This window comes from Tachysurus vachellii, chromosome 1 (assembly GCF_030014155.1).
Source record: "Tachysurus vachellii isolate PV-2020 chromosome 1, HZAU_Pvac_v1, whole genome shotgun sequence".
Classification (NCBI taxonomy): Eukaryota; Metazoa; Chordata; class Actinopteri; order Siluriformes; family Bagridae; genus Tachysurus; species Tachysurus vachellii.
Genome location: NC_083460.1, coordinates 32,206,641 through 32,227,730, shown reverse-complemented (window position 1 = coordinate 32,227,730; position 21,090 = coordinate 32,206,641). Strand labels below are relative to the sequence as shown.

Here is a 21,090-nt window from a genome sequence, read left to right as displayed (position 1 = left end):
TGTGTGTGTGTGTGTGTGTGTATGTGTGTATGTTCCTTCATCCTCTAATTAACACCATGGATCTACAACACACCCTTACATCTGGAATATTAATTTCATGTTTGATTAGTGCCTGTTTTTCTGCTGTCCCAGGTCAGTTTCCTTTTTCACTTTTTAAATATTAGATTCTTTTTTTGACTTACATATTTATTACAAATGTAATACGTGGCATTATTTTTCTATTCCTACTTATTATTTACTTAGCATCAGATAATTGTGTGTAGATTTAACCACAGAAAGTGAGACACCACATGAATGAATTCATAAAGTTGTCCATTTTAACTCAGTTAATAAATAGAATTAACAAAATTGTATTTTAGGATTTTAGAATGAACAAAATATACAATTTAAATTGTAATATAAATGGAACTTAAATGTATTTAGGAATAAATATATGATGGATCCCTTTTAAAATGAATGTAACATTGTAAAAGCAATAGTTTTATTCTAAGCTACCATTTTCCATTTTAAATATTATCTTTAATAACATCAAATGGTCAAATATATTTATCATAAAATCTGTGTGTGTGCATGTGTGTGTGTGTGTGTGTGTGTGTGTGTGTTTGTGTGATTTGGTTTATAGTGGAAGAAGAAGATCCGTGGTTTTGGAACATTAAGGGGAAGGAAGCTCTCATCTCAGCTTTGTCTCTAAAAGCAAATGTTTTTCGAGCCAAAAATCTCATCCTTTTTCTCGGAGATGGTGAGGCACATGATTTTTTTATGAGAAATAAATAAAAATTAAACAAAACTGTATTCAGTACATTGTGTTCTTTATAGAAAGAAAGAAAGAAACAAACAAACAAACAAACAAACAAACAAACAAACAAAAACAAACAAACAAACAAACAAACAAAGAAAAAGGTAGACAGACAAACGGTCTGACAGACAGATGGACAGACTGATAAATACGTAAATGCATGAATAAATAAATGCGTAAATAAATGTGCATTTAACATAGTTAATGTTATTTCATTATGACAAATTTACAAATTTAGAGTCAATCATCCTGTCCTGAGCACATCAGAAGAATTGTTTCACTGAGATTTTGGTAATCTCATCATATCTCACACACTCTTTATCTCTGTTACAGACACACACTCTGTCTCTGTTCTGTTTTCAGCTCTACACTAGATAAGATAAGGAAATGGAGTGTGTGTGTGTGTGTGTGTGTGTGTGTGTTACACACAAACACTAATCTTTACTTCCTGTTTTAGTGTTACAGTATCTCTGTAAGAATTCTCAGTTCTGTTCAGGGCAGTGATGATGTTATTGATATGAAAACATCTCAGTTTATAAATAATACACTGCTTTAACACTTATCATAAAATAAATGAGTATGTATATGTTTAAGTATGTAGACAGTGGTAGAACAGATTATATTGTAAATAAGATACATTTTAATTTCATTTAAATATTGCAATTTTAATTCTTAAATATATAACAGTTTAAAGGTGTTTCAGAACTTAGGTGTGTGTGTGTGTGTGTGTGTGTGTGTGTGTGTGTGTGTGTGTGTGTGTGTGTGTGTGTGTGTGTGTGTGTGTAGGTATGGGAGTTCCGACAGTGACAGCTGCTCAGATTCTGAAAGGGCAGCTTGCTGGTAAAAATGGAGAGGAGACCATGTTAACCATGGACATGTTCCCTTACCTGGCTTTATCCAAGGTTCACACCTCACACCAATTTAATTCAATTCAATCAGTATAGTTCATTTCACTAAATCAGTTCAGGTCAGTAAATCAGTTCAGGTCAGTGAATCATTTCATTTCAGAAATTCAGTTCCATTAAGTGAATCAGTTTATTTTAGTTCAGTAGATCAATTAAGCTCAGTTCAGTAATTTTATTTCAATTTTCTCAGTTAGATTTCAGTTTCGGAGATTTCTTATTCATGTTACTGCAATTAATGTTGTTTCTGTGTATAATTTTGTCTATACACTAACACCCTGTTCATCAGATTAAGTGAATTGATTTGAATCATTGATTTTATTTCAATTTAAATTCATTCAGATCAATTTCATAATTCAGTTTATTTCAGTTTACATGTTCAGCTCTGTGGTTATTTGATTTTGGATACTTGTGTCTGCAGACCTATAATGTGGATCAGTAGATGCCAGACAGTGCTGGTACGGCCACAGCGTATCTGTGTGGTGTTAAAGCCAATTACGGAACACTAGGGCTCGGAGGGGTCAGTGTAACACCACCTTGGGCAACGAGGTCAAATCAGTCCTCCACCGTGCCAAAGCAGCAGGTATTGTGCATAGGCTTACACTCTGATAATAATCTGCTACACACTTGGGGTTATCGCTGTAACATAACGTTTTTCTGCCATCTTGTGGTGATGTCAAGTCCATGTTCCTATACGTTACCACATGATCCATGAACGAAAATACAGCTGCATCTCAAAGGCTTATTTTATAGAAATATTTTTGCCAAAATCCATGTAACTGCTGTTGACTGAAATTACAAAAAAAAAAAATACAACACCTTTTTTTAATCTTCTTTATGTAATTGATTATAAAATCTTATTATTGTTTTTTTTTCTTTATTTGCGGCTCCACCATTATACTTTTTTGAATTATTAAAAAAATGAACATTTAAGTCTATTAAACTGTTAAAGCATGTTTAAAAAGAGAAGAAGAAGAAGAAGAAGAAGAAGACGTGTTTCTATACACCAAAAATTTAAAGATATTGCTGAAAATCATATAGATTATTATTTTAGTATAATTTTGGTGCATTTTTAGTTTCGTTTTTATTCTTTAGTTTTTTATTTTTTTTACTATAGCTTATTTTTTAGTATTTATACTAGTCATACATTTTAGTTTGTTGAAACTATATTTTGTCTCGGGGGTTTCCTCCTGATACTCCGGTTTCCTCCCATGGTCCAAAGACATGCATGGTAGGTTGATTGGCATCTCTGGAAAATTGTCCGTAGTGTGTGATTGCATGAGTGAATGAGAGTGTGTGTGTGCCCTGTGATGGGTTGGCACTCCATCCAGGGTGTATCCTGCCTTGATGCCCAATGACGCCTGAGATAAGCACAGGCTCCCCGTGACCCGAGAATATATTTTGTCTTTATTTTTCTCCAGGGAAGTCTGTGGGTGTTGTGACAACCACACGAGTTCAACATGCATCCCCAGCAGCAAATTATGCCCATGTAGCTGATAGAGACTGGTACGGTGATGCTGAGCTGCCTGCTAGCGCAGTGAGTCAAGGCTGCAAAGACATTGCCTACCAGCTCGTCCACAACACTGACATCAATGTAAGAATTATACACTTGCATATTACAAACCGAATATTCTTTTACATGTGTAACTCTATAAACTCTGTTAAATGTATGAGACATGTTGTGATAAATGTTTCAAAAATCTAAATATTTGCGAGGAACCCAAACATTATGGTCATGATTAAGACATGTTTAATTGTGCTGACATAACAGAAAAGTTTTTATTTGTTCTTTAGGTGATTTTAGGTGGAGGGAGACTCAAGAGACTCAAGATCCTGAATATCCTAAAACCACAGGTAGCAGAAAGGACAACACAAACCTGATCAATGAGTGGCTCAAAAACAAAAAGGTAACTTCTTCTGTCCTTGGTCAAATTATGCATTCGAAATTTTTTCTGAATCATTCCACAGTCGCTCTTATTCACCAAAAGCCAAGCTGTCACTGTTGGACCCTTGAGCCCCCTGGGGCACTGTATCATGGCAGATCCTGTGCTCTGACCTCAACATGGCAGATCCTGTGCTCTGAACTCAACATGGCAGATCCTGTGCTCTGACCTTAAAGTTGGGATATGCAAAGAAACAATTTCACTGTGCTGTAATGTACATGTGACAAATTAAAAAACGTCTTCTATTAAAAAAAAATCACACAATTTCATACATCAGATTCAGATGTCAGACATGTTCATAGACAATATTCAGATCACTGAGACTGAGAGTTTTATGAATCCCTCGGGGGTTTCCTCCGGATACTCCGGTTTCCTCCCCTGGTCCAAAGACATGCATGGTAGGTTGATTGGCATCTCTGGAAAAATTGTCCGTAGTGTGTGATTGCGTGAGTGAATAAGAGTGTGTGTGTGTGCCCTTCGATGGGTTGGCACTCCGTCCAGGGTGTATCCTGCCTTGATGCCCGATGAAGCCTGAGACTCCCCGTGACCCGAGGTAGTTCGGATAAGCGGTAGAAGATGAATGAATGAATGAATGTTAAAATCGTTATTGAAATAAAATTGAATTGAATTGCATAAAAGTTTTCTTTCGGGAACAAAGAAGCTTTGAAGAACCTTTTTTTCTAGATCTTTATACATTATCTGTCAACACATTAAAAAGTGTACACACAAAACCTGAAGTCTATTCATTGATGCTCATGAAGGAATGAATAGAATACTGCGTGTGTGTGTCTGTGTGTGTGTGTGTGTGTGTGTGTGTGTGTGTGTGTGTGTGTGTGTGTGTGTGTGTGTGTGTGTGTGTGTGAGTGTGTGTGTGCATGCGCATGCGCATACCTGCGCACATGCGCATGCCTGTGCCCAGGGATATATTTTAATGCCACTGAGGTGGAAAAATGTCAACTTTGTTTCTTCACCCATCCTGCCCTCCTTCACTCTCTCTATTCACTCTACTCTAAAGTTGAGTAGTCTCTCTTTCTTTTACACATGAACAAAAACACACACAGAAAGAAACCCACACACTAGCATCACTCATTCAGCACCTCATTGATTGCTATGAAATGGGGGAATTACTTCACCCAACCATTGTGCTTGAATTTTAGAGTAGGTCTGAGGTAGAGAAAGCAGACCAATGGAAGGTAGAAGACAGGAGAAGACAGAAGAAAAGACAAGACAAAAGCTTTGCAGAAGACTGGACGTGAAACTGTGGAAATTGGGTTTGTTTTGGACAAGAGGAGACAGAAGAAGCGAGATTTTTTTTTTACAGGAGAAGACAGGAGGAGATGGGATTTGGTTTGGACAGGAGGTGAAAGGATAGAAAGACAGAAAATAGGTGATAAAAGCCAGTAGGAGACATGGGAAGACAGAAATCAGGAGGGGGTTTTGTTTGGATAGGAGGAGCCAGAGGTTTGGTTGTACAGGAGGAGACATAAGTCTGAACAGGAGGAGATAGAGGTTTAGTCTGAACAGAAAGAGAAAGGGATTAGGTTTGAACAGGAGGAGACAGGGGATAGGTTTGGACAGAAGGAGACAGGGGTTTAGCTTGGACAGGAAGAGTCAAGAGGAGACAGTAGTTTAGTCTGGACAGGAGGAGGCAGCAGGAGACCAGGGTTTTGTTTGGAAGAACTGAGTGGACATCTGAGTGGAGATCAGGCTGTGATGAAGCTGCGACTCGACATTCTGCTCCTGCTGTGCTGCTCCATCTGTCTCCAACTTCTGCAAATTCTTCATCACACTCATGCTCACACTACAGGTAAGAAGATCTTCTGAACTTCTGTGTGTGTGTGTGTGTGTGTGTGTGTGTGTGTGTGTGTGTGTTTCTACCTTTCTGTCTGTCTCTCTGTGTTTGTTCATCTGTTTGTTTAGATTTCCATATATCTATCTGTTTATTTTTATTTCTCTGTCTTATCTTTTCATATCTGTTTATGTGTATATTTATCTATCTCAGACTATCTGTATATGTAAGAGTATGTTCTTTCTGTCCCATTATTACTCCCTCTCTACATCTGTGTATCTATCTCTTACACTATATAGCATGTTGTCTGTGATATCTAAGAACATTATATTTTGTTCCCTGATAGTATACATTTAAAAGAGGAAGGAGATCTCACTCTCACAAATGCCCACTCAGGCTCACACACAGAGAGAGAGAGAGAGAGAGAGAGAGAGAGAGAGAGAGAGAGAGAGACAGTAATGTGGAATTAAAACAGTTGTTTTGTTATAGAAGTACATTAAGCTGAGTCTTGCAGGCATTTGGGTTCAATACTTCAGGTGGGGCCTCATTGAGGGAGAAGCTCATATTTCACTTTTATTAGCTGCTGGATTACCCGTGTGTGTGTGTGTGTGTGTGTGTGTGTGTGTGTGTTATCATTGAGTTTCATTGGATCAAGTTAAGCCAATCTCTTAATGCTAATAAAGACACCTAATGATGCGTTTATCTGCTGACTGAAGTTTCCTTGTCCATTTTTTTACACTATTTTGTTTGTTAAGCTTTTTTCTTTTTCTTTGCTCCCTCTCTCTCTCTCTCTCTCTCTCTCTCTCTCTCTCTTTTTACGATGTGTTCAACTTCTACTACCTCATCCAGGAAAAATGCAATTCACTTTTATTTCCCACTTAAATGCATCCTGGTTAAAATAGTTAGTCAGAGCACTGATGCTCAAGACAATGAGACAGACATTGAGAGACAGAAAGAGCCACACGGTAAGATGGAAAGAGAGTGAGAGAGGGAAATACAGAGAGAGACAAGAATTAGTCACACAGAGAGACAAAGACAGAACCAGACTGAGAAAAAGACAGAAATACATGTTACAGAGAGCAAGACAGTGAGAGAGAGAGAGAGAGAGAGAGAGAGAGAGAGAGAGAGAGAGAGAGGTACATTTTGATTAAAACTTTAAAACTAGGTAGAACTGAATATTTTTCATAAACAGTATAAATATGATTCTGTCAAAATTCCTTTGTTTATTACAGTTTTATAATCGATTTACTAACCATTTAGACATATTGGTGAGAGCATTTCTCATTGCTTGCACACAGAAATCAGATTTATGCATGTAGTTGTTTTTCACTGATCATATGATGCACCGATCTTCAAAACTGATCAAAACTGATGACCTTTTGTTTCCAATGAGCTGCCTTACTCTGCCGTGTATTTATTAATATGCTTATTGTGTAAATTCATAGAAATAAATTACCAAATAACAAACATGCTCACAATGTAATTGAGAAATGTGCCAAAGCAAGTGAGAAAATGTGCAATTTTGTAAGAACCCCTTGAAGAACCTTTTCCCTAAGAGAATATGCTACTTATTGTAACAGAACAGATTTTGGAGCAGAATTGTACTTTTTCATTTTTCCAAAGAATTCAGTGGTGTGCAAAAACATGCACCACATGAAAGGGGTCCAATAACTCTGTTTTTTGTGGGTAACAAGGGAAGATCAGTGGGGGGTGTGAGGGGAGAAAGGGGCAGGCCTGTCATCAAGGGGGGGCATTAGGGGCAGTGCCTCAGTAAAATTCAAAGTGCATCCTTGACCTTTCAGCAGCAGTAGTTAGCTCACAGGAACAGTTATCTTTACAATGGTGACACATATCCAGAAATACATAAAAGATTATCTTCAGAAATATGAATCAGAAAATTCATATTAAATTATTACACAAAACATAACGAAACATAACTATATTTAAATTACTTAAAAACATCCCAAAACAGCATGCAAACCTTGCGTAGACCTTCTTCATTAATTATTCAAATACAACAGACAATGGCACTGCGTTCACTGTAAATTGATAAATACTATGCAACGAGTAATAAAGAATATACTAATACAAATGTTAAGAGAAAATAAACAGAGAAGTTGATCATATGAAAAAGTATTTGAATTACTGAATAGAACATGAGAGGATGGGGAAGCTGCTAAAACACAAAGTCAGGCATGAACTGAGGGTCTAAAATCTGCTGCAAGCTCATCCTCAATGTAAAAAAAGAGATGTGCAGGTTTTGTTCAGGATGTGTTTCTTCTCCTCCTCCTTAATTCCAGCATATATACACACACTCCTTATTCTCATTAATTAAATCCTCATTATCTCTATTATTATTTTATGGTAATTATTTTATTATATTATTATATTGTCTTTTACACCACATCAGTTTTAAATTCTGGATTATGATTGGTCAGAAGGTCGATCTGCTAAGATAATTATTATTGCTAGTTAATTGTGTTTTTGTAATTAAGCAGTAACCAATGTCTATTAATTACAGCCATTTCTGTAATAAATGCAACTATTTTTCTCACTTGGGTCATATGACTTTCATCAGTAGGAGTGTGTTACAGCTCACAGGATTGTGTGAACAAAATTGAACAAATTGCTGTGTGTGAAACCTAATTGTAAGGTGAAGCACAATTATTGGATTTATTTTCTGTGTGTGTGTGTTCACAGTGCTTTCTGTAAATAAGACCTGCCCCCCTTTTCTACTGCATACATGGAGAAGCTGTGTTGCTGTTGTTTTTAACAAGTCTTTTTTTTTATCTTCTTGTAACCAGCTCTTTGGGAAGCCGATCCTTCATACTGGAATGAACAAGCTAAGAAAATGCTGCATGATGCACTTGAACTCCAGCCGAGGAATCACAGGGCCAAAAATATCATCCTCTTCCTTGGTGATGGTGAGTTACAGAGTATGAAGTTAGGTTAAGGGCCAGAGTTAATACAAGGAAAGGGGTTAGGTTGAGAGGAGAAGTAAGGGATTGTAAATTATAATGTCATAGCAAATGTAGTTTAATCAATCCATGAACTGGAAGCTCAAACCTCACTCTTGCTGTTTGAAAAACAAATGCCACAGTTAGGCTGGGGCTTTGTCTGGCAAGGGGCTTTTGCCCCATGAAGCCTATGCCTATCATGAATATTCCATGAATATTTCCTTTCAGCAGAAAGCGTCTGCCCAACTTAGGCATTGCCCAATATGGGGCTTTGTCTAACCAAAGAATTCTGCCCATCATAGAGCTTTTCCCAACATGAAGCTTCATCCCAAAAAGGGGCATCTGTCCATCATGGGGTTTCTGCCCTGCACAAGGCGTTATACATCCAAAGGCTATTGGCAACCTTGGGGGTGTTGATCATTATGGAGTTTTGTCCATCAAAGGGGTCACCTACCAAATATCGGACTTTGTCTAGCCACATTCTTCTGCCCCCCCAGAGGTTTTTGCCTAGCTAGGGGATTCTGTCCATCATACAAGGGGTTTCCTGCTAATACAGGCTTCTACCTCTGTGCTTTGCCTAGCTTTGTGTCTTCTACCCAATGTGGGTGTCCAACTGGAGCTTTTGTCAAACCAGGAGATTCTGCAAAACACTGTGAACTTCTTTTTTTATTATAATCCTTATAAAAACTGAATAATTATTATTATTATTATTATAATAATTATTATTATTATTGTTGTTTTGTTGTTGTTGTTGTTGTTGTTCATGTGTACAACAAATGTCCTCTGTTTCAGTTTCTGTATTTATATGCAAAGAAGTAGCATATAGGACCTTATATAAGGACCTTAATACTTATTATACATCACTGTCTCATTTATTTCTCACACAGGAATGGGTGTTTCCACTGTTTCAGCTGCCCGAATTCTGAGAGGACAGATGGATGGAGGATCAGGGGAGGAGACTGTCCTCGCTGTGGATACATTTCCTTACCTTGCACTGTCAAAGGTCAAAAACTTCATCATCAATCCATCATCATTGCTCCATTATCATTACTCTGTCATCACTCTATCATCATCATTATCAACATCATCATCACCACATGTCCTTCATCTTCATTATATACAGCCATCATTATCACCATCATCTTCATTCAACCATCATAACTCCAACATGTCCAGCATATCATCATCATCATTTTCATTCTATCACCATTACTCTGACATCATATCATTATTATCATTATTGACATCATCATGACTCAATCATCATAATCATTTGATCATCAGCAGCAGAAACAGTATCACTCCATTATCATTATCCAAACACCATTCAATTATCATCATAATGATAATGTAGAGATGCTTATTATGGATCACCATCACTCCCTCATCATTATCATCACTCAGTCCTCACTCCATCACTCCCTCATGTAGAACCCAGTGTGTGACAGTGTTGAGGAAGACAGGTAGGAATTTTAGCTGAGCTTTTTGTCGTTACCTGAATGTTCAACCTGTCTCCTCTCAATCCACAAGCATTTGACCAGACCCTCGGTCTCCACACGCTCCATCTGCATCATTAATATCACCACACACACACACACACACACACACACACACACACACACAAACACACAAACACACACACACACAGGGCTTACTGTTGTTGTTGCTAACTGACTGCACTGTATGTATGTGTGTTTGTGTGTGTGTTTCAGCCAGTTGTTTATTTCGTATATATTTGTGTTGTCTATTTTTACTGAACACAGGAAGTTCTACTTTTAGCCTACAAACATGTGGATGAGGAAAAACTTCAGCATAAATTCACAACAGTTTTCCTGTTCCATCTTCCTACATTGTTTCCAGCTAAATTGAATCAGCTTTTTTTACTAAAAACATTTTATTGAGCTCTGTTTTAAATTAGCATTTTTGTGTTTGTGACATGTGCAGACTTACAGCGTGGATAAGCAGGTAGCGGACAGTGCAAGCACGGCTACAGCATACCACTGTGGTGTTAAAGCAAACTCTAAAACTGTGGGTTTAAGTGCAAGTGCCATCCCCTACGAGTGTAACACAACCTTCGGAAATGAAGTTTACTCTGTCCTGCACCGTGCTAAATTACAAGGTATGCTAACATATGCTAACCTGTTGTGGAAACAGATACATTTGAGGTGCAGGAAAGAATTGGTTCTCCTAAAGATCTTAATGTTTCTTGGTTTTGTTTGCATAATGTGTGCTGCCCTACAGTAATTTGCTAATGTTATTAATGAACTGATGGTGGTTGCCATGGTAATACAGTAATTATAGTAATTGAAATGTTGAATACATCAGCGAAAAAATAAGGATTTATATGATGAATTTTGGGTTTTAAGTAAGGCACAGGCAAGAATACAGTTGCGTTACAGTGACTGATGGGGTTAGCATGAGAATGAGTGATCGGTGGCTAGAATGAGGAGTTTGGGACTGATTGTGAAGTTAGTGTGATGAGCAGGATTAAAGTGATTGATGGTGTTAGTTGAGGGGCAGGGGGGGGGATAGGGGCAGTTGAGGGGTTAGTTAAGGAAAGGGTTTTAGAGAAATGGTTGGAGTGAGGGGAGGGATTAGTGAGGGGTGGGGATAAAGGAAAATGGGTTAATTACATATCTGTATTACTCTAATGTTACTTTGACCGAGAATAAAACTGAAGTTCTCATAAGACACTGTTGATAATTAAATCTATTGTCAGTAACAGTAATAGAGTAGATGATGCAAAGGTCACATACATATGGGTGTTTAATCTTTATAGCTCATTAGCTACAGGAAAAATGATTATGTAGATAAGTACCAATGTGATTATACCAAAGTTATGATTCACTTTTAATGAACTACGAAGTTGAGACTTTGAGACTAATCACAGACGCACACACACACACACACACATACACACACAAACACACATTTTCTCCTAACATTAAGTGTTTAAACCTGCCAACTAGCAGCACCACACTGTTATTTCATAATTCCTTCCACTCCACACAATAAGTGTAGCCAAAAAAAATTGCTATTGTGTGTGCATGTGTGAGGTCTGTGAGTATGTGCACAGTCCCTCAGGGTGGCCTGTGTGTGTATTTAAACAAGTGTGAAACATGTCCAAATATGCCCATTCAGCACTGTGTTAAGAATAACCTCACTGTGCCTGGAGCATTTTCCAGAAAACAGGAAAATGTTCTTTTACATCATGTGTTTGTTAAATAGTGTGTCCCCTTTACAGGAGCTAAAAATACTGTTTACAAGGAACCCTTTCATAAAGGGCTCCTGAAAAATGTCGTGAGCAACACAGCTTGCTGATCATCTCTGATGTCCATGTAGAATCCCTTAAAACAGAATACACCCCTAAATTCTTTGACCCCTTAATGATACTTTAGTTATCTTTCTGGGTGTTATGTAGAGCTCTATAACAATGCATCTTCCTATCAGACAGGGAAAAGATGAATTTGCCGGTCATTCATTGTTCTTTTAATGCTTTACTCTGTGTGTGTGTGTGGGTGTGTGTGTGTGTGCGTAGGTAAATCAGTAGGCATTGTGACCACCACTCGTGTCCAACATGCATCTCCAGCAGCAGCATACGCTCACTCAGTGAGCCGCAGCTGGTACAGTGATGCTGATTTACCACCCGAAGCCCAACAAGATGGCTGTGTGGACATTTCCACTCAACTCATCACTAACACCGACATTGATGTAAGACTAATGTCACTAACCTCACTAACAATGTCATCTATACTAACGTTTAAGTAATATACAACATATGTGCTGCTTTTGTAATAAAAAATAATCAATAATGGGTAGGTGTGATGAAGCGGCATTACTGTTATCACCCAGAATTTGATTATTTTAATAATCAAAACAGCTGAATGCTCAAATCTGATTGGTCAGAAGGTGTGCATTATTTTCATACAACGCAAAGCTTTTTACTGTTGTAATATGAAGGATAGGTAAACATTAACATGGTGTGTGTGTGTGTGTGTGTGTGTGTGTGTGTGTGTGTGTGTGTGTGTGTGTGTGTGTGTCTGTGTGTGTGTGTGTGTGAAAGAGAGAGAAAGAGAGATGGTGAGGGAAGGAATACGTATCAAAGCTATACAAGCTCTTAGCTGTTTAATGAACACTTGACGTATTATAAATTGTGTATTATCATTTATAGTACATTTATAGCACATGAATAAGACATAATAGTGCTTGGTTTAGATTAATGTACCAAGAATACTGTCTAAAGACTTAGCACATAGCTAATTAAGATCCAAATTAGCTTAATAAGCTTAATACCTTAAATAGCTTAATAGCTTAAAACCATTTAGAAGATAAAGAATATAGTTATAAACATGATGTATACAGGTTACTTACTGTATTACATGTATGTTTTAAATATGAATATATGGTTAACACATATTCTACTAATTTATAATAAATACTTTGTAAGGTAATATTGTGATATTATTACTTATTAATACCAGATTTTTAGTGTTAATAAAATATTTTAATCTTTTTTTCACTACTCTCTGTGTGTATCAGGTTATTCTTGGAGGTGGACGGATGTACATGACACCTAAAGGTACTCTGGATCCAGAATATCCATCTTCATCATCACGAAAAGGTGATCGTGAGGACAAGAGGAACCTGATCGAGGCATGGCTGGATCAGCGGAAGGTAAATTACACAACATGAAAGTGTAAAGTGTGTTTAGGTTATAATCAGCAGGGCCAAGAGTCAAGTCAAGAAGGTTTTATTGTAATTTCAGCCATATATAGCTGATGCAGTACATAGTGAAATGAGACAATGTTTATCCTGGACCATGGTGCTACATAGAAACACACGGAGCTAAGGGCTTAAAGTAAGTTAGTCCTAGCCACATAAACATCTGTGCAACCTGGTGCAAACAGGGCAAGACAAAAGACAGTGCAAACAAAAGATACAAAACACTACAAGACAAAACACAAAAGACATACACAAATACACAATAGCAGCACCAACCAGGCTACATACTGTATATTCTACAGTAAATGTGATAAAATACTGGAATGAACACTTAATATAATATCAGCAGTTATATGAGGTATTGTAATGAATTGTGCAAAACAGCAATTGACTAAAATGTGCAAGACGTGTTTGCAATAGATATGCAAAAACAGGGTGTAGAGGAAGTAAAACATTAAGTTGGAATCATTGAAATAAACCTTATAGCCAGTATTAAACAAAAGACTTTTTGTTTAGACAAATATTATTGAGTCCAGGCCACAAACTAAAGCAATTTACTCACTCACTCATTTTCTACCGCTTATCCGAACTACCTCGGGTCACGGGGAGCCTGTGCCTATCTCAGGCGTCATCGGGCATCAAGGCAGGATACACCCTGGACGGCGTGCCAACCCATCACAGGGCACACACACACTCTCATTCTAAAGCAATTTATTGAATGATAATATTTGTATATTACCATCTTTATTAGTATTTTTAAAATTGCATTATTATTTCAGATGTTGAAAATGAACAATTTCTAAAATCATAAATTGTGCAACTACTAAACATAATGTTTCCACTGCATTTTAACATAATGTTTCTTTCTTTTTTCACTAGGACAGAAGTGCTCAGTATGTTTGGAATAAAGAGCAGTTTAATGCAGTGAATGTGAACACTACAGACTGTCTGATGGGTAATGTTATTATAGTTTCATCCCCACACCATCATGTTTTGGATTGTATGTATTTATGTAGCTGTTTGTGCTGGACATTTAGTCTGATTAAATAATGAAAAGAGGTGTAATTAGCTAGCACATACAGAGTTTTCTAAGAATTCATTGCATCATTAACACATCTAGAATGATTTTCAAGTTTTATGGTGAAATATTCTAGACTTTTATACAGATGAGGTGTGTCTGATATTCTGTCTTTGCTATAGCCTGGCCAGCTAATTACGAAATTCTCTGAAATGGTTGTGTCTCACAGGGCTGTTTGAACCGAAGGACATGAGGTTTGAGGTGTTCAGGAACCGGACACGTGATCCCTCCATTGTGGACATGACGGAGAAAGCCATTCAGATCCTCAAGAAAAATCCAAATGGATTTTTCCTCTTTGTGGAAGATGAGTAGTTTTATATAAAATTATTCAAAATTATTACTGTCTCCAAAATACATTGTATTTAAATGCATTGTGTAAGCAAACCAATTACTAAATATTTTGTTATTTTTGAGAGTAATTATTTTGTTGATGGCAAAACTGTCACATAAATTTAAATGTGTAAGTTTTTATGTAAGTTTAAATATACTGATTATGACTTGTTTCATTTATCTGTAAGAGGCAGGATCGATCACGGCCACCATGCTGGTATCGCTAAACTGGCGCTTACCGAGACAGTGATGTTCGACCGAGCAGTACGTCGAGCATCTCAGCTCACTGAAGAGTCAGAAACCCTCACCATTGTCACAGCAGATCACTCACACGTCTTCACATTTGGTGGGAACACACTTCGGGGAAACCCTATTTTTGGTGCGTAGTTCATTCAATGCTGATGTTCATATTTGTAAGAAAAGGAAAGTTGTTGTGATCATGTGAGTTTTTGTGATTTTTTTTTGTAAGGTCTGGCACCGAAGAACGCAGATGACAGACTTCCATTTACTAGTATCCTGTATGCTAATGGCCCCGGATACGTGCATGTAAATGGGACAAGAGCGAACGTGTCGACAGTGGATTACTGTAAGTTTCTGTGTGAAATGCATTTCTAACATTAACACTGTTAACTGTTAACACTTAACACTGATAGAAAAAAATACAAATAAAAACTAACAATATGGGACTTTATACAAAGCCACATTGGAATAATAACCTTGCTAAGTTAGCTACATAGCATCCACTGGAAAAAGAAGCTGTTATAAAATGTATATAAAACCTAGCATGAGGATCAAAACATTAGCTTAAGAGCCTGAACTCTATTTGGATGGGATTCATTTCACAGGGATATAACTGAATTTTAATTTAATTATTATCCCCAATTTTATCTAATTTTATCCAGTCCAAATCTGCCATGACGACTCTATTATGTATTTTATGGAACAAAGTCTAAATTTCAAGAGTACATACAATTAATCAATATTAATCAATATGAGCCTAGATAATCAGTCTTAGAATCATTAGTCACTCAGAAAATGTGAGGAGTATTTCAACAGAATTTAGTTTTATGAAGATTACAGTTTATGGAAGGTTGATATACACTGTATGTTGGTGATCTGGTGCTAAAGATGAGTCAAGTCTAGTCAAATAAAGAAGAATTTTTTGTTTCTTGTTTTTTGCCTATGGAACTGTCACTTAGATTGTTCACATATATATTTGTATTAAAATACTTTGCATTGTGTACGTATAAATCAATTTAAAAACAATTGCTACAGGTTAGCTACAGATTAACTTTTTCCAATATACTGAAAGCCATAATGTGATAGCAGGTTTATAGGTTTATTGCAAGTGACAAGGTACGAGATGATGGCGATAAAATCTCGGTTCATTTCTCGGTTTAACACTACATGATATCAGTTATCATAGGATCGGCCTTGGATGGAATGTAGTCTGCTTTGGGGGAGTTGTCACATAATCACATTTCAAGATTTTGGTCCAAAATTTCTGACAACTTGTTTGGTTCAAAATGGCATCATTTAAATAAAGCAATCTGAGGCCAATTCTTTTTGCAACAGTTCTTATTATGACAATTCATGCAATAACATTAGTGTCTCTCCGTATTATGTGTATTTAACTTTCCTTAAAGGTTTAATTAAAGAGTCCCTTTTTATCATGATATCTTATCACTTCTCATTAATGTATGTGTGTTATTGTAACGGGCAGCAGAGAACCCAGCTGTCATTGACTCATTGACCCAAACAGCTCAGAGTTGATAAGATTTACTGGAAGCCCTTTGTCACATCATTGTACTGTGTGACTGTACATTGTACACTCAAGTCTGCATCAAGATCTGCATCAAGCTGCATCAAGCTGCATCAATACAATACACACCATTAAGATATGCAATAAAAACAAAAGAATCAGTTCCAAAATCATACAAAAAAGAAAATTATGGCTAGTAGAGACTATTCAAAGCTAAATGAGACTCTTTTTTTTATAAATTACATTTTTACATAAAAATAAAAATTACTTCACCTAAATTTGTGATCCCCAGCTTTAGGTTCCCATCAACCTTGTGTAGGATAAATGGTACAGAAAATGAATGGATGTAGGGAAATGAGAAGGAATGTGTTAGAAACACCCAGTGTAGGTTCTTCTTTTAAATAAAGTGTTAACAGCTGTGTAACTAAGCAGATGGTAGATTAGAGCAGTTTGGAAAATGAATCCCATTCATATAGTACCTAAATTAAAGCTTTTATAACAAGGTTTCTAAATCACAATATTGTCATAACAAAATTATTGTTATTTCATTATCAAGTTCTGATTGTCTTGCATAGGTGTGAGATTTATGTTAAGAGACCAGTTAGTAGTGTGTGTAACATCAATTTTGTTTTTTTCTCTGTAGTTGATGAGAAATACATGCAGCAGGCTGCTGTGCCATTAGATGCCGAGACTCATGGAGGCGAAGATGTGGCAATTTACGCTAAAGGCCCAATGGCTCATCTCCTCCATGGAGTCAAAGAGCAACATTACATCGCACATGTGATGGCATATGCCGCTTGCCTCCATCCGTACAAAGAATGCCCCCCCTGAATCTAACTCAACCCCTCATCTCTCTCTTTCTCTGTCCCTCAGTTTTTCATGTGCAGTGATATGGTTCAGTTCTAGATGACGGTGTTAATCTACGCCTGTCCTCCAAGGAAGGCTATAATGCACCCTCTTCCACTTCCACTCGCTAAAGTCATTTTAGAGGTTTTACCTGCAATGAGAAGATGAGGTTGAAACTTGATTATGTGATATTCCTTCAGATCAACATGAAATACACCATAAAATACTGGTTTCAATTATACCATATGCTACCTAACAATATTAGCTGCCTAAATACAACACTGACCAAATGTTAGCCAGCTAACTAGATAGCTTAGATAATAATCCTTGCTATCTATGATGTTAAGTAAACTATCAAAATGTGTAATTAAAACCAGAAGCTAGCATGGATTTGCAAGCATGTTAGCTACACACAATCAGAGTTCTGAGCATTTGTTGAGGGCTTTATTTGAAACTCAGGGATGGATTGTAACAAATTCCCTTTTTTACATAAATATTGTTTTTGCAGTTTTACAATCATTTCAACCGCACATACATAAAGAAAATGCCTTTAAAAAGATTACTGTGTCTCTGTAATAATTGTTACTTGTTTTGTTTGTTTGAATCAATCAAATTTTCTATGGAGAACTTTTATATGCATTTTCTAAAGTAGGAGTTTTCTGTAGAATTTATATTTACAGTACTGTATAATGTACACTGAAGCAAAATTTTTAAATAAAATTTTTATCTATTTTGAATATTTCTTGGAATTTCTAGTGTGTGTGTGTGTGTGTGTGTGTGTGTGTGTGTGTGTGTGTGTGTGTGTGTGTGTGTGTGTGTGACAGTTTATCAATTGTAGCAGGACTGAGATCAGTGATTCACCCACAGCTTTGTTTAACCACTGTATACCGGGACAAGATGTGCTGTTTTGAAAATGCTCTGATTCAGTCATCTAGCCATCTTAGTTGCTCAGATCCTTACACAAGTTTTCCTGCTTCAAACACATCATCTTCAATAACTGACTAATCACATGTGTAAGTTGTTGCTTCCAAGAACCACTTTATTCCACTGGATCCAGGGTCTATCCTGGGGACATTTGTTGTATTAACTCACATTTGTTGTTTAAACTCATATGAACACAGATGGAACATGCAGAGCTCAACATAAACAGTAAACAGTAAATTCTGCTTTGATGAATTGGAATTGATGCACTGAACTAAACCATAAATTAAACCATGCAGGAATTAATTCTGCTGATGCACAGCGTACAGTTAATAGCTGGAAGAAATATGACGGGAATGTAATTTGAAGAGAAAAATAGAAATCTATGAAGCAAAGTATATAAAGTAACAAAGTTCAGTTACACATGTACTTTAATACTCCTGAGCAAAGTGCAGTAATGCTATGAATATGTAAGTGCAGGTTAATATTATTATAATGGCCATGGCCACTACACACTATCGCTATCACACACTATCAGTAGCTTTCATGTTAAATATTTTGCATCATTATAAAAATCTTATTGATCTTCCTAATACATAAACAACTCATGTGGAATGTGTGTGTGTCTGTGAGTGTGCTATAAAACTGCAATGCACACAATTGTGCATTTATATTAGCAAAGCCTTGTGCACAAACTCTGTTGTTATTCTGAAACTCTGCTCAGTTAATCTTGAATTTCTCATATTTAAATGTACACCCTTTTATATGCCAAGGGAGTTTACCTCCACTGTTGTTACCAGTATATGTCCCCCCAAATGCTAATGCCAAGAACAAACTTTATGCAGCCATTAGCAAACAACTGACTGCTCAGCTGGAGGCTGCCTATATACAGTAGTAGCAGCTGATTTTAATCACTCAAACTTAAAGACAGTGCTCCCTAGATTTCCTGCAATACAAGAGGAAACAAGGAGCTGTTCTATACTGCAGTCATTGAATCTGTCCTGTGCACATCCATCACCATCTGGTTTGGAGCAGCACCAAAACAGGACAGAAACAGACTGCACAGCACAGTAAAAACAGCAGAAAAAATAATTGGTGCCCCCCTGCCAACTTCACAGGACTTGTACCATACAAGAACCAGAAACCGGGCCGGAAAAATCACTACTGACCCTTCACACGCTGGACACAACCTCTTTCAGCTCCTTCCTTCTGGCAGGAGCTACAGAGCTTTGATTACCAAAATTGACAGGCACAGGAAGGGTTTCTTTCCCCAGGCCCCTTATCATGCTGATTAACAACTCACCATAATTATATTCCATGCTTCATATCTGCAAGTACACATCATCCGTACAGGTTACACACTACTGCTGCTGCATATTGCACAAAAGCATAATATTGCACAATATTTTTATTTGCACTACCATGCACTTCTCACACTTTATGTACATAACTGATCAGTCATATATTCTGTATTCATATTTAATACTCATACTGTCTATATTGTATCACATCGTCTGCATTGTCTTGTAAAGTCTGTATTATCTTGTCTTGTTTAGTATAGTGTTATTTATGTCTGTACTTTTGAGAGTCACAAACAGCTGGAACCAAATTCCTTGTGTGTGTCAACACACTTGGCCATTAAACCTGATTCTGATTTTGATTCTGAACAACACTTTGGACCATGTTTACACAAACATTACTGGAGCTTACACCACAAAACCCTCCCCCACCTGGGACAGTCAGACCACCTTTCTTTGTTTCTCACACCTAAGTACTCACCACTCATCCAACGTTTGAAGCCAAAAATGACGACTATCAAAGTGTGGCCAGCGAGGGTACAATCTGTACTTCAGATACAAAAAGACAGTACACAAAAGACAGTAAACAAAAAACAGTGAAAAACAGCGCAGACCAACCAGTGTCAATACTGTTTGTAAATACTGTAAGTTCAGACAATATTGCGTGCAGTAATACTAGAATGAACACAGTTTCTTAGCAGCAGGTCCCTGAGATAGTGTATAAGATTGTGCAAAAACAGCAACAACTGAAATATGTGCAAACAGAATGAGCAAAATGACTGAAAAGTTAGACAGTGTGTGCAAAGAGCAAAAAAGTAAAAGAGGATGCAGTCTCCTCAACGCTGCACTCTTTGCTCACACATCTGGACAATAACCACACAAAAATGCATGAATGCTGTTTGTGTACTTTAGCTCAGCATTTAATACTGTAATCCCTTCCAAGTTAATAACCAAACTTGGGGATCTAGGCATTAACACCTCCCTATGTCACTGGATTATGGACTTTCTGACCAACAGACCCCAGCATGTCAGCTCAGGCCACATCCGACAAAACAAAGGAGCTCATCATGGAGTTCAGGAGGGACAGAAGAGGCACGCACACCACATCCACATCAACAATCAGCCTGTTGAACATGTCTCCAGCTTCAAGTACCTGGGGATCCACATATCAGAGGACCTGTCATGGTCCACCAACACCACCAGCCTGGTCAAGAAAGCTCACCAGCACCTGTTCTTCCTGATGACACTGAAGAAACATCACCTGTCTTCAGCCATCCTGGTGAACTTTTATCACTGTGTGATTGAGAGCTTCCTGACAAAGGATGTAACAGTCTGTTATGGAAACTCCACAGCCGAAGACCGCAAGGCATCGGGTGGTGAAAACTACCCAGCGCATCACAGGAACTCTACTTCCAGCTATTGAGGAAAGACTTCTCTCACGCAACTCATAGACTGTTTGTCCCCCTTCCCTTAAATCCTTTTAATCCTCTTAAGACTCTAAAGCAGGAAGTGGAAGAGTACATGATAGAGCATGATCTGAATCATTTTTATAATTAAAAGTTAAAAACATATAGAGACAAGTTACCTGTTGGGAAAAAATATGTCTTTCTTATTGTTTGTGGACAACATTGTTTAGTTTTCCTTCTTTTTTTAAACGAAGGTTAATGATAAATTCAGTATCTTCCCGCATTGGGTATCATGGATGACCTTTGGTCTACAATGAGGCTATAAACAGACAGACCTATG

The 21,090-nt window shown here is 37.3% G+C and overlaps 1 protein-coding gene across 3 annotated transcripts; it reads left to right on the top strand.

Annotated features, from left to right (window-relative positions):
* On the top strand, nt 1-17,862 carry LOC132854916 (intestinal-type alkaline phosphatase 1-like). Of its 3 annotated transcripts, XM_060883598.1 has the most exons (18): nt 1-132; nt 623-739; nt 1,035-1,087; nt 1,583-1,698; nt 2,120-2,281; nt 3,120-3,292; nt 3,493-3,552; nt 3,667-5,448; nt 8,235-8,354; nt 9,275-9,390; nt 10,332-10,506; nt 11,926-12,098; nt 12,927-13,061; nt 13,989-14,064; nt 14,357-14,491; nt 14,705-14,896; nt 14,987-15,103; nt 16,923-17,862. In XM_060883598.1, the coding sequence occupies exons 8-18, from the start codon at nt 5,355-5,357 to the stop codon at nt 17,108-17,110; spliced, it is 1,521 nt and encodes a 506-aa protein (XP_060739581.1). In that variant the 5' UTR covers nt 1-132; nt 623-739; nt 1,035-1,087; nt 1,583-1,698; nt 2,120-2,281; nt 3,120-3,292; nt 3,493-3,552; nt 3,667-5,354; the 3' UTR covers nt 17,111-17,862. The 3 variants fall into 3 exon arrangements, with proteins under 3 accessions (XP_060739581.1, XP_060739568.1, XP_060739573.1); XM_060883585.1 differs by having other exon boundaries at nt 3,493-5,448; XM_060883590.1 differs by lacking the exon at nt 1,035-1,087 and having other exon boundaries at nt 3,493-5,448.
* Nucleotides 17,863-21,090: the final 3,228 nt, after the last annotated feature.